Source organism: Sturnus vulgaris, chromosome Z (genome assembly GCF_052056855.1).
Source record: "Sturnus vulgaris isolate bStuVul1 chromosome Z, bStuVul1.hap1, whole genome shotgun sequence".
NCBI classification, from domain to species: Eukaryota; Metazoa; Chordata; class Aves; order Passeriformes; family Sturnidae; genus Sturnus; species Sturnus vulgaris.
In genome coordinates, this window is record NC_142283.1 from 6,089,045 (window position 1) to 6,113,881 (window position 24,837).

Below are 24,837 nucleotides of genomic sequence, written 5' to 3' on the forward strand. Positions count from 1 at the left end.
CTAAGCTGTATTCCCACAATAGCTGCTTACTGTCATAATAAACTTTTCAAAAATATATTCTCATATAAACTTTGCTAAATTGTGGCTAGAAGTGATTCAAAACTATCATATTGCTTATAGTCAACATACTGGTTATGATTAATTAAAAACAAATTATTAAAAGTTAATGAAAATTATTAATTTAAAAGAACAGAAGAAAAGTTATGTAACTTCCAACAAAATCGTTCTGGGATTCTGTATGATTTTGATTAGGAATGCTGACATCAGAGAACGGGTACACCCCACGGACCTCCCGACAGAGCAGAGAACGTTTTCTTCCCTGAGAACATGTTTTCCTTGTTTTTATCTCCCAGAGCAGCAGAAGCGTCAAGTGTCTGCTTCTCATTAAGTTTCCTCTTCTCGACTTCAAATACCCAATTTCATTTTTACAGTTACAGACAAATAAAATTCATCTGAGGAGACACTTACCTGCTTTGCAGGCACAAGAGCCATCCACAGGTGAACAAGTGGCCCTGTTCTTGCAGCTGCACATGGAGGAGCAGTTCACTCCATATGTTCCAGGGAGACAAGGGGTACCACAAGATGCACCCTAAATTATAAAAAAAAATAATAGAGTCTAAAAACCATCTGAGGAGGCTCAGACAATACAACTGACTCAGTTGTATTGACAATACACCTTTTTGTATTGTCAAAGCCAGAAAAAAAACAGCCCATACATGTCCTAGGCTGTCACTAAATTAATTTAAGGGAGAGCAAAAGCACTTCATGCTTTTGAAGTATTTTTAAAGTAGGTATTAATTTCTATGATTTGCTGTGAGAGCTCAGATCATCTAGCACCTGGTTAGATCCATGGACAGTAATGAAGAGCGTTTTATGAAACCAAAACACAGTAAGAAAGCAATTTAATGGTAAATCATGTGGGTATGTAAAATATTTTTAAGTGCTAATTTGGCTGACGTTTTCAGTTATTACTTTTACAAGAACACTCGTTCTGTAAAATGTTAGATTAGCATCCAAAGCACATGTAACAGCAAATGTGTGTAAAAGTTGCAGAATAATCTGTCCTGAAGTATAAAAAGAAGTGCTTTTGGCTGGAGTTTCTGTGGATGGAGTGTGAGGAGCTGATGACTGAAACCCATCATTCCTCCCTTTACTTACACCTCAACAGCACGCTCTCATTCTTACCAACATCTTATAAAGCAAATAACTTCTCCGTCTAAAAATTTCAGCACTGAGAACCCATCAGAAGTGTTGAGTTTTCAGGGTCCTACAGCACAAGCAGTGCCACGCAAACACCCCCAATTCTCTTTTAATGTGGTGGAGAAAAGGCGAGGTGGCACCCTGAAGGATTTGCTGCACAACTGGGGCTGAAAACTGTGAAAGTGAGACCTCTTTTACCTTAAATCCAGGGGCACAGGTGCACTTCCCAGTGACGCTGTCACAGTCAGCTCCGTTCTGGCAGCTGCAGATCTGCTGACACGACTCCCCGTAGAAGCCAGGGGAACACGTCTCGTTGCAGTACAGCCCAGACCAGCCTGGCTTGCAGGAGCATTCCCCAGACATGGGGTGACAGCTGCCATGGGTGGGGGGATGAAAGGTTAACTCAGTAATTCAGGACTAAACATGGCATAAATATTATTTTCTTTACACAGGAGGAAAAAAAAAAAAAAAAAAAAAAGCTGTTGCAGAGGGGTTGCACGAAGGGCCTTGCATGAGATGATTTTACTTCCCCGGAACACAATTTGGTGTATTTTATATAAAAATACAAGCCAATTAAGATAGGGAATGTAACATTATACAACATACAGACATTTTGGAAAGAAGTTAAGAGGTATCACTTTTCTGTCTCCATTTGAACAGCAACCTTGCTGAAACACAGTTTTTACCATAAGACAGATATCCACAGACACAAATATTAAGAGGATGAAACCATTAAAACCCCCAACAGTTTTTTACATTCTCACTCCAACAGCATCATTTTTGTAACCCCACAGAAGCTCAGCAGCGTACTGTCTGAGAAACACAATCAAGAAAAATAGCATGGCATCCAACATAAAATAACAACACACCATCCCACCAGCAAAGCAAGAACATTCCTTTCATTGAATTAGCTTGAAGGAGGACAACAGGAATCTTTCAGGGAATGGTAAAAAATCATCAGCCCGAGGCAGAATCCAGCTATAGGATGAGAGCAGTGACCTTTTGGGGAATATCTCCCCTCTATGCTGGCCATACCTGGTGGCAGAGCAGCTGCCTCTATACCTGGAACAGCAGTTTCATTGAAGGGCTATGCAGGCAGCTGCTGCCTTGTAACAAATGGACATCATCAGCTGTGCAAAGACATATAGGCTGGGAGAAGGGACACAATGGGGTGCTCTGTAGCACTCTGGCAGACAAAGCATTTGCTTAATTCTCACCAAAGGAAAGCTTTAGTATCCAAATCCAACATATTTACAATGGGAAGACTGTTTGGAGATACTTGCCTCCCACTGATTGAAGTGAAGCTCCTTTAAGAATGATGGAAGGAGAAAAAAAAAAAAATCCTTCCTCCAGACAAATTAAATGACCCATGACAAGAGCCTGGTTTTGCAAGCCTTGCTGATTTTGTGTGGGGGGGTGTATTGGAAACTGAGCATTCTTATGCCCATTTGAAAGTCTGAAAAAATACCTGGCTGCACTTCTAGGTGCTGTAATATTACAACAGCAATCTCCGAAAGAGCTGCAGTGTTACATGGGAACACAACATTAGTTGCAACTGCACTTGGTCTTGAGGGCTGCTATTGTCCAAATAAGGGTTTAAAATTGCTGAAAACAACCACTGCTAATCAGGGAAGGCATGCATTGTGAAAGTTGGAACATCACTACGTATTCTGCCTTCTGCATATTTAATGCACATGCTATGGCACCATAAAAACTCGTGGGTCTTCAGGATATTAAAATACCTTTGACAGTGTTGACATAAAGTGAGAGGAAAGGCTTTCTCATGCACAAATGGTTCAAAACTCATGGTGTTCGTACTCAACAGCCCTGGTTATTTGTTACTTATGTGCATACCTGCCATGAAACAAGATGAAATTGAACTATTCTCATATAAAACACAGCAAAATTATGAAGACACATGATGCAGCAAGATAATCAGGTTTGTCCCCTGTGCTAAATTTCTGTAGGACCCCAAGCTCTTATCAGTGGAAGCATACAGAGCAGAGAAAATAAAACAAATAAAAAATCTTCAGTCCACAACCAGATTGTCATTTGGGTAAGAATCAGAATATATTCATAATATAAATTCAGTAGCACTTGCACTTTAAGATGTAAATCACGGAATCCTATAAATTCCTGATTGGAAGTGTGGTTTGTTGTTGGGTTTTTGGTTTAGTTTTTTTTTTCCCCTTCCAGGAGAGGAGGAGCCCACACGCATGAGGAAGCACTGGATATGAGGCAGAGGCATTGATATTCTGTGCCCCCCAGTGAGTGTCACTGAGGCGTCCTTGCCCACATATTGATTGGCGCTGAAATTAGTATTCCGTGATTTGTAATTAGATGTAGGAAGCCAAAGCACTTCTGGAGGTTTTTGATGGGTTCTCACGTAGTTATCTTAATTGGCAATAATGTTTAAATATTAAGATAGGAAAATAAAGAGATGCTGAGATATACTGGCAGTATAGCCTCTTTTATTCCTGGTTGTCTGTTCACACGTACTGGAAATGCAACCCTACTCTGTGCAGAGACAAAAAAAATTACTTGTGGGTAGTTCATATTATATATTTAAAGGACTTAAGATTAAAAGAATGATTTTTACATGCTTAATTTAGGTGTTTTGCTTTTAAAATATTCAACCAAATTGTGTAGCACTCTAAAAATAAATATAAACATAAGTATGAATAAATACAAAATTTCCATGAAAAGCTCTTGCACCTGTACATACAGACCCATTAGAAAAATGGAAAATTAAAAGGCCTCATCTTTACTTTAAAAACAGAGCTAAATTACATGACAACATGAATTCCACCAATAAAACCTCAATCAATCCTACACAGGCATCTCAGAAAGGGCATGAGACAAGGAAAAAAAAAACCAAACACTAGCGCTCATGTCATGGATAAATCTTAATTGCAGGCTGAACTGCACCAAGGGTGTTAGTACAAGAAGGTTTTCAACCTGTTGCTGTCCTCCGGGCCACTCAAACAGATTAAAATCTCTCAATATAGCTATTTCTATGTGACACAAAGCATTTAATAAAGGCTGCTGGTACAACCAAGAGCAAGGAAGGGTTTGCCTTTCATCTCCAGGAGCTGGCATCAACCAGCAGCAAAATCCCTACAGCTTAGCCTACCCAAAATGCAAATAATGAATTATTGTCAGAGCCGTTTTGATGCCATTTTTGTCAATCATAAAACAGTAACAAAAAACAAAGAATGTGTAGTTTTCAAATGTGTATGTGGAGAATTATGTGAAGAAAATGACTAAAAATATAGCTGTGTTCTAGAACTTAGGTACACTTTTTTTAGAGCAGTTTTTTTCAGAGCTAAGCAATTGTTTTTAGATTAACCTTTAGTTCATTTCTGTATTGATTAATACCAATAACCTAGAGCACTAAGCCAGGTCCTCTTTGAGGATACCTAAACCAGTGACCACACCCAGATGAAAAAAGCTTTTATGGTATCAAGGGCCCCCAAAACAGAACCTCAGACCTACAGACACACAAAATTTATTTGCAGAAGGAATTCCACCCCTTTTTTTGTGCCCTGGGATTACTTTGCTTCTAAATGGATGAGTGCTAGGAAGATCCTCAGGCTACAGCCAGGCCAAGCAGTGCTTGTGGCAGGCAAGAGAGGGTTGAGGGTATTCCCTGACATGATTAAAGAGTTGCCTCATGGCTCACTGACATCAAGAGGCTGACAACAAGACACAAGTGGCTTCTAAAAAGGTCCTCCAAAAGCCTCAAGTGCCCACAGGAGTTTTGTCTTCTACATCATTACCCTGATTCCGGCTATTTATGGTGTTGGTCACGTCCTGATCAAAGGGGAAGGAACTTATATGCAAAATACACTCATGAAGCAATGAAAATACCTGTTTTTCTCGCATCATGATGCTCTGGCAAATGTGCTCCAGCACCTTCAGCGTTGTTAAATGCCTTTGGATTTGTCAGGGGGTAAATGTCATAAAAAAAAAGGCCAGCCAAATGCTGTTGTTTACTTATGAACATTTGTGATCTGATTTGACCACGAGCTGTCTCTTCCAGTGGTATAAGTGAAGGAACAGCTGTGTGGAACATGAATCAGAAGTAATCCCTGTAATATTAGGAATGGTATACAGTGCAATGCATTCCTGTCAAACTAGGCTGCTGCGACAGTCTGCAGACAGATTTTCAGGGAAGTAGCTAACTATAATTCATAACACAATAGTATCTGGTGTGCTACTCTAATTTGAGAGCTGGAAGACCCTGCATTATAGTGCCATTTATTCCTGAACACACTGCCCAAATAATAAATTGCTTGATTTTACATCAAAACAACTCTATTTTGTTCAAGGTATTTCAGGAAAATGGGATGAGCAGAAGCACAAGTGCAAAACTGTAAAAGTATATGACTGGAAGGGGAAAATGATTCAGTTTGTTGTCACACTGTCACCGAAAGGTGTGTTGGACAACTGTGACAAACCACAAAATAATTTTTCACAGAGAATTAACAGAGTAGCTATTTCCATGCATGGATTTAATATCACTGCTGAATTCTGACTAAAGGTTTTTGTTCTGTCTTTGAGAAAAAGTGCATCTTATATTAATCTACAGCAGCATTTTATGTGACACTCAGTAGTTCCTGTAAATTCCCCTCACAGCTACTTTCAACAGCAAAAATATAGATTGTGCTCACAAACCTTCTACAAGGTACTGTTATCAGTAATGCAATTAAGTGTAAGTGAATGCACAATGACCACAGTATCTAATCAGACTGTTTTGTAACAAGAGAAAGATGTCCACAATTGTTCTATAAATATGCTGGCTTGCCTCAACTGACATCTGACATCCCCCCCTCACAGCTGAAACTCTGTCTCCAAATAACTAATGTTTATATTTTCATAATGATATGCTCAAACGCTGCGAAAATCCAGAAAAACTCAAAAAAACAGGGCTCATCACTTCCCGAATAAGGAGAGATTTGTAAAAGCTAAGCTAATGGGAAAACTATTTTCATTTGATTTCCAGGGACTGGATTTTAACCGCTCACTCGAAGAAGCACTTAAATTACAAAAAATGTACTTTTAAAATCCAGATTTACAATAGGTAGGGATTTTAAAATTTTGTATTAAATAATCGCCCACAGCAATTCTTAAAAACAGATATAGACTGAAGGAGAGAAAATCCAAGCTTCTCAAGCCAACTCAGAAGACTTTACACATCCATTGATTTCAATTCAGTTATTTTTCACCCACAGTAAAACCAGAGTGTTGTGAGAGACAGCCCACGTGCACTGACTTTATGCAATGAACAATATGATTTATTCAGGTGGCAAACATAGATAAGGTCATGCTTTGTCTTAGTATTTATTTCATGGGTCAGAGACTAAACAGCATTGAATATTATGATGAAATATGCTTGCAAGTAAAAATTTAAAGCGTCTTTTGGGTTGGTGTTTTCTTTCTCATTGTGGTCTGGGAATACCAAATACTTACAAGTCTTCAGGTGCTTCAGTTTGCACGAAAGTATTAGAACAATCAGGAAATACCTGAACCTTTTCAGTTTATGTTTGGATTCCTATGTTCTGTTTAAGAAAAACAAAGCAGCTTAGAGGGTACAAAGCCTACCTCCAGGTGTTTGGCATGTGGCAGGGACACTTTTTATCACACTTGAGGCCATAAATTCCCTCGGGGCAGAGCCTGGTTTCGCAGTGCTGGCCGGTGTAGCCTGGCTCACAGAGGCAGGCACCACTGATGTGGTAGCACTTCCCACCGTTCACACACTGGCAGGTCTCCGCACAATGCAGCCCGTAGCTCCCCACCGGGCACTCATCCTGGCACCTGTGAGGTCAAAAACAAAAAAAACAAACCAATAAGCAAACACAAAATTGTTATATTTCCCATAAATGACAGCTTCTGGGGGTTTCAAGAAAATGTGGTTTATGAGGAATGTCTTCTACTCATCAAAAATACCACTTAAATAAAAAAAGAGCAAAAATCTTTGTAACTTGGAAAAACCTTCAGGAGATCAAAGCCCTTCTTTTCGTCTGATTTTTCTGACAGATGAAAATGAAAAGCAGTAAAAATCTGAGTTTAGCCCACATGGGGAAGTGATGATTTTGTTGCTGCTGAAGGAAAATACATCTTAAGAAATAGACTTCTTCACCAAACTCCTCCTCTCTCATTCACAGAGTTTTGAGAAGACAGACACTTCCGCCAACAAATTTCCTTAATTTTTTATAGAACACACTGTTTAACCTAAACATCAGTCTGTATATCCACCCTGACTACTAGAAAATAAAATTTCAGTAGAGTGCTTCTCAATTTTCTACTCATTAACTGATGATTTTCTAGATAGCAATTTCATTTAGCTATGTCTTATAAGTTTGATGCTTTCAGTTTTGTCTTTCCTGTGTTCTGTTAAATTCTGAATGTCAGTCAAATTACAGATTGTAAAAAAATACTACTTGATAATATAACACATATTAATGGTTTTATTTCATTTAATTGCCTTTTTTTTCTTTTTCTGTTTTTCCTACAAATCTGGCTTTTTTGTTTTGGTAAGGCATTGCAAAATGTAACAAAAATTAGCAGAGCTCTCTGACTGAAGTAAAATGGGTAGAAATGTTCATTTCATGCTTCTGCAAAATTTTTCTCAATCTGTTGCTGATATCCAGAAGTTGCAAGGTATTTTTACCTCTGTCCTAATTGAAGTCACCAATAACATCTTCTTTTCTCCTGAGGTGTAGCATAATAATAGAGCTAATAGTGTAACAGTAGAGCTAATTACCCTGTATCAATGTTTCCTGATGAAGTTATACAAGTAAAACTGAATTTTCTTCAAATGGCAACCAGGATTCCCAGCCAAACTAGGCAAAATTTAACCTTGAACTTTTTTTTTAAATTTTTTTTAATTTAACTTGCAAAAACCGTCTCTTTGGAGGAGTTGTGTATGGGTTACCTCAGACAGTGCCTACACAGGTCTCTGACATGAAATAATAACCAGATCTACAACCTTGCCACAGACTCCTTCCTGCCCTTGGAACCATCTCTAATAATGAAAGAATTGAAAATACAGCCTCTTTCGCAGGAAAAGAGGGAGGCTCAGATTTGCAAAAGTGATTAAAATGCCACAAACTGTAAGGCATTTCAGATGAAAGTCAGATTTAAATACGAAGAATTTAATTACTTTTAGAAACACCAGCGCAGAGCAGTGTCTGTACACAGTGTGTAGTGTGTGGTTACTCCTCTAATTTTCCCTGGAGCCCTCGTCTATGTCTGTCTAAATGCATACACCACCTTCTGCACTCTTTCTTCACAGACACAAATATAACTTTGGCATGCAAATGTCTTTGGACTAATAATTTCTCTTCTTTTTGAGGTCTTTTTCCACATTATGTCTGGCAGAGCACTTCCCATGTTCTGTGTACACATTGGTGTGGGGAGTGCATATGGTTACAATATCCACAGCTGCTGGCAGAGATTCCCTGGACTGACCCCAGTGATCAGCCTGCTGCTGACTCCTGCAAATCAGTTGCGTGCTGCTTAAAATACATGCAGGGAAATGTTCTTTCATTGCTTTCCACTGCCTTCAAAAGTGATGTCTCACTCTACTATCTTTCCAATCTCCCAAAGCTGACTTATAGCCATCAGAAAATGAAATGTTTCATTTCATTTGAGAGGAGCATTTTTAGGAGACAACTCTCCAGCCTGCAGCCTTTGAAGAGGGATTGAACAAGCCTCCCTTGCTGCTGTGAGTGCCAGACATCTGCACAAACCCATGAGCCTCCCTTCTCACCCCTCCACCACAGCCCAAGCTGCACCATTCTGCAAGACACTCCAAGAAGTGCCAGAACACAGCAGAAAACCGTGAAGCCCAGCAGTTCCTTCACAGGAAGTGTTCTTTGACACGGCCCTTCCACTTGCAATGCGGCATCGAGCTGAGTGACAGAGCAAACACAGCTTCTGAAGTTGCCCTGCTGCAGCAGAGCCCTCCAGGCTCAGCAGCCTGGCAGCAATGGCTTTCCCTTACCGTTCCCCCGTGTAGCCCGGGCTGCAGTGGCAGTGACCCGTCGCCGAGTCGCAGGTGCCTCCATTGTGGCACTGGCACTCCTGGGTGCAGTTCTTCCCATAACGACCCTCAGGACAAGGCTGACCACAGACCATGCCCTGTGAGTACAGAAGAGAAATCTTAGAGTTGGGACTGCAGCTTGAATGGACAAGGAAGAAACGAGGGAAGATCAAGGAGATCCAGTATTAGTCTCCCAGTGCTGATCTTGGAAATGTCAGACCCTTCTCCAGCTTTAAACATAGGGCACTAGAGGAATAATCTTCTAGGATTTCTATGTTGGAAGTAAAAGCTAATGAAAAACACCCTCTCTAAGCATCTGTGAAAACAATATAAGACTAACTGATGTCAAGCTCTTCACAATTTATTTACCAGGAGTACTATATATCAATATATTCTAGAATGCCCAGTGCTTCAGTGAATAGAGGTGTAAGAATCAGCAGCTGCTCTAATTCCCCAATTATTCTACTTTATGGTAAGTTGGGGTTTTTTTCTGATGAATGAAAAAGTTCTTTGCAATTTCACTTAAAGCAGCATATCCTGAAAGCTTAAATAGCATGATTGCTCCTTTCAATGGGTTTTGAATTTCTGCACTGCCTTTTACATCCTTGGAATTAATCACACCTGGGTGGTGAGGGAAACATCAGAACCTAAGACTTTTAAGAAGCCATTTCAAGTAAAAGGTATTTACATGCATTTCATGAGACAAAAGACATCCAGGTATTTAATCTAATATAAGACACTGCAGAATTTGCACCTGGCTACCTTAAACCTCCCTTACAGGAAAAGCAAAAAAAATGGTTACACTGACAAAATAGTGTTTCATGGAACTGAAAATTCTAGAAAAGTTCTAAAATTAAAACTTAAATAATTACTTGTAATGGAAAATTAGTCAAAGGTCTAAACAGTCATTTATTAGTGAACACAATATTAGTATACAATTTTCCTCACTGCTTCATGCACTATATCTCATTTTTATCATTGTGTTTAGGCAGATAAAGGGAGTCAAGAATTTTTTCAAGCCTTTGTATTCCATGACCAATAATTTTACTCTTCTAGCACGAAATGCATTAAAAAGTAAAAATGGCCATATTTCAGGCCAGGTAGTCAGGTGTGCTAGTCAAACTCACAGCGAGAGATTGTATTTTGTAGCATACCCTCTAGTTGGTGAAAAATTGGCCTCTGCCACAGATTATTCTCAGTGTAAGATAAGCACAAGGTAATTAAACAATCAGTAAATGTGAATTTTCACACAAAATAAACATTTAAATGGAAAATATTATCAAATGTATTATCAAATGCTCATGATGAATATTATCAGCAAATGCATTTAAAGAATTTTTATTTGGTCCTTGATCACCTTCCAACTGCACTTTTTGCCAACTCAGAGCAGGCAGCCTGAGAGCAAGGGAAGGCAATTTGCAGCTCCAAGGTCAGGTCTTCCTTCCCTACCCTCTGATAAAAGGGCAGGAAGCCTAAAGATAATGTCAAAGATCTGACATCCCATCTCCTCCCCAACTGTAAGGGAGGAGATTTCCAAAGGTTTGGGGTTTTTTCCATGCATACTGGACACACAAAAATGAGCACAAACCCAACGACTAATAAACACAATGGTGTCATCTCCCTGTAACATCAACCTACACGGAGAAACCAATGACAGTCAGGCAAGATCTAAAGAATACTACCTTGTCAGAGCACAACTCATGTCTTTTGCTTCCCAGAATCTGATACAGTTAAAAAGGCAGTGTAGAACTGGAGCATTTTCAGTAACAGATGGTTTCGCAAGCATTTTATTTCAGTCCCTTATGCTAAAATATGTTTCTCATTACTCCTGGCTACAAGCAGACCGCATTTGCTATCCTCATTTGCTACTCCTTTTTTTTTCCCTGTTGAGATGTACAAATATGGAAGTTTGGGGGGGGTTCAGAGCGTGTTTTTTACCATCCATCCCGGCGGGCAGGAGCACTCCCCGGTGATGTGGTGACAGACGCCTCCGTTCTGGCAGGGGCACCTCTCCTCGCACTGTGGGCCGTGCTTCCCGGGGGGACACAGGTCCTCACAGCTGTGCACAGGGTGGGGACAGCACAGACACCCGTTACCACAGGCCCCAGCTTTGTTTTCAGTGCTATCATCAGCAGCTCTTCCAACCACAAGCATGGAGCACAGAGCAGCGTGACACAGAGAGATGTGCACTGCGTGCTGTGCTGCATCCACACAGCAGATCTAAGGAAATAGACCTGGCATTCTAGGAATTACTCCTTCCCAAGACACCTCTTTATACACAGTTTGGCATTCATTTACAGCTGCTGGCACAGTTCTGGAATGACCAAGGCCAAACAACTCCATGTTTCAATGCCATTTCCCAAACCTGTGGCCAGACTGTGACGGCCACGAAGAACCCTCTGCTGCTCTTTTTTGTGCATTTCTACCCATCTGGGTCAAGGCATTTTTTCCTCTTGGCCGCACGTCTGAATGCATCCTGCAACACAGGTTTGCCCAAACCTGCTTGCTCAGAATGGAAGTTCATCTAAATCTCCAAAACTCGCATCCCTCCCGCCACCCTGAAAAATGACAGAGCCGCTGCTTACAAGGCGCCGGTGTATCCGGGGGGACACCTGCACTCGCCGGTGACGTGGTCGCAGGTGGCTCTGTTCTGGCACTGGCACTTCTGGTGGCAGTCGTTGCCGTAGGAGCCAGGGTCGCAGCGCTCCTCGCAGCGCCAGCCCTTGAAGCCCGCGGAGCAGTGGCAGGCCCCGGTGATGGGGTTGCACAGGGCCCCGTTCTTGCACTGGCAGCGGCTGCTGCAGTGCGGTCCCCAGTGGTCGCTGTCGCACGCTGGACGGGCAGAAGGAGAAGAGTGTGGTGATTTTTAGAGCAATTTTTATGGTTACAGCACTGGAGGTGCTGCGAGTCAGCTGTTCAATGACAAGAAAAGTTACGAAATGGGAATGGTTATTCCTCCTTGGTCCTTAGGGATCGTGGCAGATCAGACTGATGCGATTCATCCAGTTGATTCTTCTGGAGAAAAGCTAACATTATAAAACATGAGGCGGAGAACTAAATGCAAATTTGAATCTCTTAATTCTCAAAACTCTTCATTATGACTCTCCACCATCAAACCATGAGCTTCCCTTTACAGAGGGAAGTCTTGATAACTTAAAAAACCACCAACAACTCTGAATCACACAAGGAAGTTGCAAAGCTGGCTTAGTGTAGACTTATGATCTTGGACAAATCAAAGTATTATTGTTCACATAATTGCAAATACTTCCTTTGCAATCTTACAATATACTGATGGGACAAAAGAAAACACAAGAAGCACTTCACCAAGCAATAGGAAATTAACAACTACATGGCTAAACTTCATCAGGATGTTACAAATTTGTTTATCCAATGTGTCTTTGCAATCATTCAAATCCATCTTTTCTTCTCTGCCCCAATGCATCCCATTACAGCCCTATAAGCAAACCATTCAGAGGGTATTTCAGCATCAAAAGAAGAACTAAATGTTACGGAAGAAATTTTATCCTAAGAAAAACAGGAGTTCTGTAAAGAGCCAGAAGATCAGGGTCACCTGGAGTTCAACAGGAATGTGTTAATCATATGGTCAAATGATCTGATTTCATTTTCATGTTCTGTTGACAACAGCAGCACAATGGGCAAGCCTCAATTGCAGCAACTGTAAGCCCAGGCTCTCCACTTGGACTGACAACCATTGTTCTCCCAGTCTTCTCCTGGGGCAAAAAAGCCAGGCAGAGAACAGGCACACTTTCCTAGCCTAATGCAAAGTAATTCAAGAATGCTCCTCAGGGTAGGAATTATTCAGCTGTAAGAGCTGTTCACCCAGGCTACACAAATAAAAAGGAATTAGGGTCTTTTCAAAAATCTACTCCTTTAAGGTTGTTTTGTATTTTTTTCCAGGATAGGTCACTAGAACATGCATCCATGAATGGAGATATTATGAGCACTTACACACAATAAAATGAAGAGCAAGAGAAAGTAGTGTTATGTATCATAAACACCCAGCAATGCTGCTGGGCTGTAAGAAAAACTGCCCATCTTATTATTGGCCTGTCTCTTAAAGATGTCTGGGTTTTTTTGTGGACAAATGGGTCTACAACAGTTTTGTAATGCAAGGCTGCCTACAGCACACTGCATCTTTCAAATTGTCTTTTGCCATGATAACTTTCAACATATTCAACACGTCTGTACAGAGTAGAATGTATAAACCTCCTGTTCAAACTGTCAGGAAACTAGCTATTTTGGGATATAAAACATACATGTATGGCTTTCAAGATGCCTGAGACAGTCATGTGTTCTGTCATGATAGAGCAGAAACCCCTAATTTTTTAAAATTTTCTTTTTAATTAACACATTAGTCTGCATTCAGATGAAAGTCTTCTTCCTTTCAGACAAAATTTCAACTGATTACATTCCTCATGGAAATATTAATTAATAAATCAAACAATTAATAATAATAATTTTTAAAAAGCCCCCAAACCCAAAAAGCCCTATCCAGATATGTCTGATAAACAGGAGAATTCAGACTTACTGCCACACCACAACTGTTCCAGTGCAAAGCTCAGGCAAAGATGGAGGCAGCCAGCCTGAACCTGCCCTTGCTACAAAGATGGGACTGGCAAGAGAAGATTTATTCTTGGCTGGTAAGTAAGAGGTGTTCTTTTACCAGCTGCAGCCAGGATCATTCCTGCAGCTTCCTGAAGACCCAGTGCAACAAGTCAGAGAGCCACAGTGACCAAAAACTTCTCCTACCAAGCATCTGCCACTGTATCCAGCACCCAGCCTCACTTGGGAAGGATGCACTGCCCAGTGCATAACCATTAATTAGTTTCCTGGCATGACCTTCTCATTATGTTTGCAAGAAATCATTGAAATAAAGCCACATCCAATGGCTGGCAATAGGATTCCCAGCCTCAGGACCATTCTCCTGGCAATGACCAGGCGAATAACAAATATTGACTTTGCACTCTTTCATTATATTCCTGTGGTAGCCCCAGCACAGTGCAGTTTTGCCAAACCCTTCACACAAGGTCTGTCACCAGCCTTCCATTCACCTGTGAGTTGCGGGCAGAACTGCGGAGAAATGTGCAGGATTAAGGTGAATAAATAATAATACAGAATAACATGGATAAATCACATATTCTACCTCTAGGTCCCCTGACTGATTATCAGTAATATTCTCTGTAGAAAATTCACTGATTTGTCAGAAACTGATGCTCAGGTTACTACTAGAAAAGAAGGCAAAAGTAGAAATGTTTCTTGTGGTGAGTTTGGAGCTTAAATTAACCAGTTATTGCATCAGACTACTTCTAGGATTCAAACACTGAGAAAGCTGGGCTGGAAGTCACACACATCTGCTAATTTAGTGGAATGGGATAGCCCTGGAGTTAATGACTAATGCCAGGTTACAGTGTCAGCTGGAGTTTAATGAGAAGAGCTGTGCTGGCTGCACCCAGGTCACAGGCACACATCCACAGGGGACACACCAAAAGCAGGCACCTGCAAAATCCTCATACACCAAGTTTCTGAACAGATCCAGAGCTGTGATACCATTCCTCTGAGCACAAGGCGAAAGGGGAGCAACACACAGAGACAAGAGAATGTTCAGAATCGTTTCAGCACAAACCTCAGCCCCAATCACTCCTCCAAAGCCTGAGCAACTCAGAGGTGCAAAACCCAGCCAGTAAACCAGCATTAATTTTCTGTGCTCATCTTACAGAACTAGCCTGTTGTTTTTCTATCTTACACTGAACAGCCTCTTTATCAAAGCCCTCTTTGCTTTTCACACGTTATATTCACCCTCAGGTTTTTTATGTTTGGAACAGAAGAATTAGTCTCCCTGTAGCTTTTATGTCAAATTCACAAGGTCCTTTCTGCCTTCACCTTATGCTGTAGAGGGAAAAAAGTACACATAAACACCACTTTTAACACTGTAGTATTAATGTCACATCTTCCTATAATCCTTTCCTTTTATTATTCATCTAGGAATATCTTTTTTTGTCACCACAGTATGCAGTGTGCACATAACACAATGCCACAGACACAGGAAGGAGAACTTTGCTCTCTCCTTTGCTTTATTGAACAAAATTAGGAATTCTCCTTTGGAATAAGAGCACTGCATTGCATAAATTCTGTTTAACATGAGCACTATGGTAAGACTCTCTACGGCTATGCAGGTCTACCATGATAAAAATTCTTACTGACACTGAGGGCCAAGTGATTCGAGAAACAAGGAGAAGCTTAAGGATTCAGTGTTAAAAAAAAAAAAAAACAACCATCTTTGATAAGAAACTGAAACCTGCGATGGAAACTGCTACCAATTTGAGGCCTTTTGTAGCATCTTTGAAGATGTAAAGTTCTCCTATATAGCATACAATTTCCTTGTAAAATAACTGCAATGAACATTGCTATTGTGTTGGGCTAAATGTGGTTTTATGCAAATGGTTTTGTGATTTACAAACTGGGGTAGCAGGAGCCCTGATATTTTAATTTTTTTAAATTATTTTTTCCTAACAATCTAGAACATGTGTATAATTTGGCAACTACTTTACTGCTCTTTATAAAAAAAACCCACTTTTAACTAAATATGGTCATACGCTTGGAAAGCTTTTCCCACTTTTTTAAAAGGTTTATTTCATTAAAGGGCAACAGAAAAAAGTGCAAACAAGTCCCAGTTTATTCCTGATAAAGCCACCTTGATCACCTAAAATTCTACATTTCTCTAAAGGTTGATCTGTAATAATAAACAAATAAGTCTATCAGATCAAACCAAAGAACAGTTCAGAAGAGAAACCTCCTTAGAAACTCTAACTCTATTTTTTAACTATGCCACAATTTCCTTTTTAACTTCATACTCAAGCCAGACAATGTTTATTGCAATGCTATTTTTAAAGATCACTTCTTTTTGTGCCATTGGGGAGGGAGAAGAACTACAGCAAAACTAAGATTTACAGTCCTTGCTGTCAGTTTCTTGCAGGTGTCTCATATGTAGCACCAAGACAACTAAATGAGATTTTAGTCTATCTTACCCATCTTCCTGCAAGACACACTGCAGTGTGTTCCTGGAAATACATACCACTGTCTGAAAACAGAGGAGATTCTTATCACTTCATTAGGCTTATGTATTTTTATGTTCTTTTAGAAAAACTGCAAACAAAATTCCCTATCACAGACAGCAGGGAGTGAATACTCCCTCCTTTGGAAAGCACTATTGTGAAGTATAAATTTAAAATAACCTAACACTGGCAAATACGCATATTCCTATCTCTCTGCCCTCAAAACTCCCAACATAGTTTCTTCAGAAAGTTTCAAGCAACTACACCCTTTAGTAAGTGAAAGGTGATTTCCCTTGCTTCAGCATGTAAAACAAACTGAAGCTGCCCATAGCTTCATCTTCCCTTCCCCTTCCCAATAGCCAACCATAGGCCGTGTGAGTAAAAAAAGGACAATATTGAGAAAACTTTGATTTATTCAAAGCACTACTCCACTGACAGTCTTGTTTCTACAAACAAGATTACTAAACCCTGGACATGCCTCAAGTGACTTCCAAGAGTCAAACTAAGGGAAATCCATTGATTTTCCAAGCAAAAAAAAAAAGATAAAAATATGGATGTTATTAGTAATCTACACATCACCCCTACCGGAAAGTTTAGAGAGTGTTCTTGCTATTTACATCCGCAGATTTAAACTGATTGCATTTTTTTCCCTTAGGATATTCTTGCAGGATAGAAACAGAAAATAATTCTTCCAACTGGAATTTAAGCCATGTAAAAGTAAATTCCTGCTGATTTTGAAAGCTATAAATACTCAAAAGTGTATTTTAAAATGGACAAGATGCATTAAGCCCAACGTGACAACAGGCTGTCTATCGGCCTGGACAGTAAATGTGGAACATGGCAAACAGAAACTTCAGCGATGAGTCAAAAAAGCCAGGAAACAAAGCCAGCTACTCTGAACACTAGAATAAAAACATCCTGTAGAAAACCTTCAAAGCATTATTCCATAAAACCATGGATTATTCTTCATGTATTTTTTTTCTTATTTTGCTCTGTTCCAGTCATCTTAAAATGCCATGAAAATGGCACATGCACATAAAAAAAAATCCTGCACAGAATCACTCATAATAATTACAAAATACCAATGTCTTCTAGTAAATGACCTACTTTACCTACATCCCAGACACAAAAATGCATGGAATTTTTTTTTCAGAATGCCATTTCTACTGGATCTGGAATTTTCTTTCAGTCTTTTGTTTCTATCTGATTGCATTTGTTATACTGTAGGCCTTTTACCCTGTGGCGTATTTTTCATGGTTACTTTTTGTTTTGTGTATAAGAAAGGATTTTTATTCAAAATGCTAAGCTTAAACTTAATTCAGGGGTTTTTCTTGTTTACTTTATAAAAGCCTTTTGAGCCGTGAAGTGGAAGAACAATGAAAATGTGTTTTTCAGATCTTATGAAAGACTGGAACTACATGCCTTTCACATGTCACAAATTTCCAAGACTCTTTAAAGTGCTTTGGACAGCAGAACACAAGGATGGATAATTGATAAAGAAAACACACACAGATGGTTGTTGGTGTTCATTTTATCATGTTACTGAGATAAAACCTGTTAAAAATAATTATTATTATAGGAAAAATTTTAAGAACCTGTTTGTACTACATCCTGTGTGTGACCCTGATTTTGCACAGATGTCCTTGTAGAACTGTAAGTTAGCTTTCTTTTTTTCTCCTTTGCAATGACTTTTTTTTTAATTAGCCACAAATGGTATCCTTCACATCCTTAAAAATCTACTAAGTGAGCCACTGAAAATATATCAGCCCACCAATATATAAGGCAGATTGAAATGAAATCAGCATTAAAAATAGTTACGCACTGTTACTAGAAAAAAACCCCAAACCTACAGATCTTAGTCAAAAAATCAGCTTAAGCAAACAATACAAATTACTGGGTTTCCAAAATGGTAAAAAGCAGAAACGAAAAGTTTCTCTGGTCCAGAAAACATTCACAAAGCAATGAAACCATCACCATTTATTAGAATGCCTTCCTTTAAGTAAATCTCAACATAAGTACACTTAATAACTCTGTTTTGTAAAAAGCAATCTTTTTGTTTCTTTTTGCTTAAAGATTGATTCTGCAATTAAGCAAAATTCTGAAGCATGGCCACAAAATCTGCTATTTTCCCTAGGACTTCCAAACCAAAAATGGCTCATAGCACCAAAAATATACTAAACGTAAGAATATTATTATTTCAAATGCATAGATGTACTGAACCCCTAGACAAACAGAGGTGATATGTAGCCCCGGAAATTTTCATGCCACCTACCACAGTGACACTGTAGTGACTGTTAAAAATGAAGGTGATGGCAACTTCCATTAATATCTGTTTTTCCTATTTGCACCTCATCTGACTTGCTGGTGGGTTAGTTTCTCAACTCAAAGATATTCAGCCTCGTTAAAGGGGAAAATGAAGTGTTCAGCTGGAAAAACTGAGAAGTCAGGGAAGTTACAGCAGTAATAATTACAGAAGAATTATGGGTAGTGAACACAGGGAAGACACATTAAATACAAACAGGTTAAATTTAAGATTGTTGATGACCTGCTGGCACTTTTGTTCGGGAGCTGGGCTGGGGGCACATCATGAATAAGCAATTTCTCTACGTTTTCCATACAAGTAAATAGCTCTCTGCCAGGATACTCTGCAGTTTTGCCTGTGTGTTTACCAGCTCCCCCGTTCTGGGAACCAAGCCTTCCTAATGCAAGGATGTGGTTAAAACCAGAACTTATTTCTGCAGCCTGCTGGATGGCCTGGAAAACTCAGGGATGAGCTAACTCCCTAAATGTATTTTGCAAGCTGCATTAGTCAAAAATGCTCTCGACAAAGAAAAAAAGGAAAGCAATGCCCTGGCCCAAAAAAGCTCAATTTAGGACTGTGTGCCATCAAAATATGCAAAGTGGTCCCAGGCAGGTACCTCTGGGGCTGCCTCACTTGGGGTGCAGTGGAAAAATCGCACATCCACCTCTGCAGGGTTAAAGGAAATCAAGGCTGCTCTGGGAAACTGGCACTGCCTGTGGCTCACGTGAGTGTCTCACACACAACCATGCCAAGGGATCCAGCCTCTGCCATGGTCTGCATCTGCCAAGTCCCATGAAGAAAACAGCAAGATTTTCACGGAATTTGCGAACTTTACAGAACACCCACAGCTGCGAAGGAAATCTGATAGTAGCAGAGCTACTGTAGTTTAAAAGTTACTTTAATAAGTCTGTTTAAAGGTAAAGGTTTCTCTGAGGTGCCAGCCTTAAACCTGCAGCTTAATGTATTAAGGAAAAATCCAATCTTCTTCTCATGCTTTACAAAACCTTGGAGACAAATTATGTCTTCACGCCACTTTTTCTACTCCCATGATTTAAGACTATAGTTCCAATAAAGCTCGACTAATCACCAGCAGAATCAAATTACAAATTAAAACCCAGTGATTCAAACAAATCTCAAGATTACCTCAGCACAATGAAAATGGAAGAATCCTACTCCCATTTTCACAAACGATCCTAATCATGCTTCAGTCATAAGCCAAAGACATGTCATTCCCTTTTTTGCTTTACCACCCATGCCAGATGGGAGGGATCACAAGGTTATAACCATTTCAGACGAGTCAGTGTAATATTGATTTTTGACTCTGCTCCAGCTTATCCAGAAAGTGTCCTATTGATTTTGAAGGAATTATCTGCGGACTGCTAGGCATGAGAAAAAAACAAAGTGGATGTCCTGGCTGTGGATCTGAACTGCACACCCACTCAAAACTGACAATCAGGTTCATATATTATCTATTATAAATATAAATATGATTGTATATATACGCACATACATGTAATATAATATAAATAATACAAATAAATAAAGTTTATAAATAAATATAAAGTAGTGTTGCAGGAGTGTGACCAGAAAATGGGCAGAAAACCTAAGTTACAAATGTACAACACGGTTTGATAATCTCCACATCTACGCAGACAATTATTAGTACATATAGCAACTCCTACAGAATACCATTCTATTCTCAACCTGTAGTCAAAAGCACTCTTAAAAACAACCCGACACATGCCAGTTAAAAATTTGATAAAACAATAATTTAGTTTGCGAGGGAAAAGTTGTCAGTTTGTTTGCTCTTCAATAAAATCTATTTGTTTAACCTATATTTAGCACTCTCCACTTTTGTTAATATTGCACTTGTCCCCAGCCCAGAACTGTCCACTTATATTCCTGGAATTCACAAGTATTTCTTCAAAGGGGAGCTTACAGCTTATGGATTGCACTGATTCACTTGCTTCACTCACTCAACACATCTGTCCACTACCTTGTCCTGAGTATTGTGTTCAGTCAATAAATCTTTATTAGAATAAATTGTTTTGCATGACTGTCATCTCTCCTGCTAGAATGCAAGTGTTCTGCAAAGGAGTGATCTCTTGATCCAAGTTTCCTCTCAGATATATCTACATTATCATCATCTTCTTCATCCACCTCACACTGACTTTCACTGCAAGCAAACATTGCCTAATACACTCTACTTCCTTTAAATGAAGATAAAATACATGAAGAAAAATTACACCTTGTGCAGGAAGTCCTCCCTAAGGAAACATTATTTAATTAACGAAACTCCTAAGCCACAACTCAGGTTTTCCTTGCTGAAGAAGAGATACAATCCTGTTTTCTGCTCAGTTGGGATGTAATTTTTTGAGAAAGGCAGAGAATGTGGTGGGCAGCAGAGTTATGGTCTGGGTTAGAACTGAGCACTTGAAAAAGACAGGCTCAGCACTCTGATCAAACCTTAGGCCTCTTCTCCCTAAACTGAGAGAAGCCATCGACCTAAACAATTCAGGAACTGGCAAAGAGTCATGGCAATAAGGAGGTAATATTTGCTGCAAAAGGAAATGGGAGTCACCCAAAAAATTTATTCCCTCCTGAGAAACAACAGATAAAAATCAGTCTGGGGGGTTGGCAGATGGACAGATGCTGCAACAGGACTAAATCTGTTCTCAGATACTTCCAGATAAAATTCCTTTGTAAGGAGAATAAACAATTCCAATAGAGATAAGACAGCAATTTGGAAGAAAGTGGTTAGTTCTGCAGTTTTACAAAATGTTTTGTCCCTAGATAGAACAGCTCCTTCCAATATGTGTGGGTCCATGAAAATGAACAGATGACTACATCTGGAAGTTGGCTAACACCCTTTGAGAATAATATCTCCTTTTCAGTCAGGGCATTTTATCTGGTCATCAGCAGCCATAAAAACCCTGAACCTTTGCCTTACAAAAACACTGGTCTGTCTTTCAAATATGGTTCCACCATTCAGTTAAGTAATGAAAATGTTTATTTGACGGACGTTATTACAGTAGGGTAATATGCGTATATTCCTACTGAATTAATAACTTGCTATATTAAAAAAAAATTAAAAGCACAGATCTTTATTTTGTATCTCTATACCTTTCTGTTACTGGGATCATGCGAAAAGACAACTAAAGGCAGAGTATCAAAATCTTTTACATAGGGCAAGCAACAAGAAAGCTCAGAAAGCCAAAACCCTCTCACTTACTGTATTTCCTACACTATCCACTATTCTTAATTCAATTTGACCTGTCCTGTAGCTTTTCAAATCAGGAAATCATGGACAGATAGCAGCAAACTCTCAAGCTCAGAAGGATAATTGAGTGAAATCAACAATTTTCTTAGGTTTGTCTACATAGAAGAAGACAAATCCCAGAACAAATGTTCCTGTAGCACATGCAGAAATATCCCCTTCCTCAGCTTAGCCCCTTCTCCTATGGCAACACCAGTGATCCCAAAGGAATTGTGGCAGTTCCAGGTAGCCCTAACATCACACAGGAGCCTTTAGAGGATCACCAGTCTCTCCAGAGATCACTGTTCAAAGGTACACAAAAGGCAGCCAGCTGAGGAAGAAGCACAGGAAAAGATGCACATACACCCAGAGTGAATTATACCAGACAGGTAAGAGAAATGGACACCAGAAACCCCGTGAGAGGAAGGGTTATTTCCAAAGGCAGATTTAGAAGTTCCTGTCTCATCTAAAGCACACTTTCAGACTCGAAAATCTCAATAAATAACAGTATTTTTGCAATCTGTGCTGTGTAATGATTCACAATTCTTCTGCATGTTTGATTAGTTACAGAAGAGCTCAATACATAAGGTTTTCAGAAAGAAAGATAGCATGTTTTGACAATTTATTTTGACAATTCAGTACATTAGATTAAGACCAGTCTTACAGCAACACTGCTGTGAAAGAACAATGGCTCTTTCAGTTTTATGCCTTATGCAAAACTTGGGTGTTTCTTTGGAGGTGGGATATGAATCCCATGTAAACTACATGAAAACTACACAACAAATGTAGTAATTAATTTTAAAACGGTTAAATTCTTCCTCATGCCAACAAATATGCTGCTGGAACAACAGATCAGTTCCAGATGAACTGAGTTATGATAGCAACATGTTTGAAAATGCAAGAAAAGAACATTTCCCTTTTTTTGAAGAAAAATAAATGAGAGTTGCTAATTTTATAGGAATAATGTACTAATTAAAGTAGCAGTGCATTATCTTTGCAATTTGTTAGAAATTTATAAGGCCCATGGAATTTAACTTGTACATACAGTTGTTTCTATTGTTGGCTAAAATACATTCTTTTCAACTGTACAGTCATTAGCAGAGACCCACCTTGAACTTGATTGTGACAAAATATGTGGTTTTATGTTAGCCTCAAAAATACATTTTTAAAGACCTTAAAAAGGGGGCCACAAGGCTGGAATAAATAAAGAATTACAATGAATTGAAAAATTACTTTGAGAAACTGCATTTCATCCAAACGGAAGATAGTGATTTGTGCTCTGCACAATTCTGCTCCCCTCATCTCCTGCACATGCTCTTACGGCAAAGGGAAAGGAGAAGAAAGTGGGATACATTTGAGCAGAGTACAATGGAAAGACATTGAGAGTTCAGGGAGTGAAGAGTGAAGGGAAAAACAGTTGAGTCAATGGCACAGTGAAAAAGGAGGACAGAGTTGCTAGGAGAGCTTTCCCCATAGCTTTTAAATGTGACCTGGCACCATCAGACTTGCACACAAGTAAAATAAAAACTGTGGTATTTTCTTACATGTAAAATAAATTTGTGTCTTTGCTCCAGATACTGTGCTATCTGAATGTTTCTGAGCACAAAAAAAAAAGCTCATTAGTGCTGCTACACGGGAACACTGTTTGCAAGTAAATGAAGAAAAATCAGGTTACACCGAGTAACCTGATAACTCAGAAAAAAAGCCCTGATCAGAGAGCAGAAGCACAAGCACAGAACTGATGATTATCTGTCCAAAAGAGAGAAAAACACCGTGGAAACAGTACAAGACAGGCAGAAGCAGGTGAAAACTCACCACTGGAGCAGTTGGGTCCTCCCCAGCCAGGCTCACACTGACAGGTGTTGGGAGCAATACAACGGCCATGGACACACTTATCAGCACAGTGAGCTGTCAGAGAAAGGAATTAAAAACAAACAATTAGAGAACTCCTACCACTGGGAAAAATATTCTTTAAAATATTTACAATAGTCCTAACCCAGCTCTTTTGTGTCTCAAGCACCTCCCAAAAGCAAAATAAATACCAGTATATTAATGCTTGGTGGTATCTCTTAAAAATATATTTCACTTCAGTCTCTTATATTTCTGCTAAGTTTGAAGACTCCAGCTAAGAATGTTGTCAGTATTACTCATATTCTTCAGAGGAAATCGTCCAAATTTAATGAAAAAAGAGTCAAAGTATGATCCAGGTCGGAAACCTGTCTGACCATGGTCCTAGGCAAGAGGCTCTGTTTGGCCCTGCCTGAAACTTGGATGGGATGAGTTCCATTGATCCCTTCCAACCTCAACCACTCTGTGACTCTCTGAAGCAAACCCTCATGCCAAGAAAAAGAGGAGAACTTCAGCAAGCATCCAGAGAAATGCTCCCTTGCAACGGCATGGATAAAATATGATTCGCAACACACCAGTGTTTTAATATCAACTTTTCCAAATGATTGCACAGTTCAGTTGAAGGATAAACAAACAGTGACAGTGATTAAAGTAAAGCATAATATAAAACGTTATGAATCACTGCAACCTGTATTCTAAGTGCTAAACAAGGCTGCCTGAAATTTATTATTTTTTCTTTTTTTTATGATCTGCAAGCACATTTCTAAGTTAAGTCTTACTTTGAAACAGACCTTTTGTTTGAAACATCTAAGAAAAGACTGAAATGGCTTTGATAACCAGCATTATCAATGACAGAATATAATACAAGCAAGAGGAAGAACCTCTGACCAGCAACAATTTGCTGGCATCACATTAATCACAAAATACCCCTAGCTTTCCAAAATACATACAGTGTAATAATTTTCCTTCTACTCTGAACAACAGTAAAACTTAGAAAATGTGCACAGGATGAGATTTTTTTTGTACCAACATTTCCAGAGAAATTAAAGCAGAAATCTGATTGCTATACCAATGAGTACAAAGTTTTCAAGGAGAAAAAGACCAAGTGGAT

The 24,837-nt window shown here is 39.3% G+C and overlaps 1 protein-coding gene across 1 annotated transcript in view; it reads right to left on the reverse strand.

Moving 5' to 3' along the window:
- MEGF10 (multiple EGF like domains 10) overlaps positions 1 to 24,837 on the reverse strand; it is an 82,613-nt gene that overhangs the window by 32,200 nt on the left and 25,576 nt on the right. The window contains exons 5-11 of the mRNA XM_088155891.1: positions 23,694 to 23,786; positions 11,833 to 12,079; positions 11,186 to 11,306; positions 9,209 to 9,345; positions 6,805 to 7,017; positions 1,399 to 1,573; positions 469 to 589 (exon numbers count right to left, since the gene is read on the reverse strand). Of these exons, the coding sequence (XP_088012017.1) occupies positions 469 to 589; positions 1,399 to 1,573; positions 6,805 to 7,017; positions 9,209 to 9,345; positions 11,186 to 11,306; positions 11,833 to 12,079; positions 23,694 to 23,786 (1,107 nt within the window). The remainder of the gene's footprint in view (positions 1 to 468; positions 590 to 1,398; positions 1,574 to 6,804; positions 7,018 to 9,208; positions 9,346 to 11,185; positions 11,307 to 11,832; positions 12,080 to 23,693; positions 23,787 to 24,837) is intronic.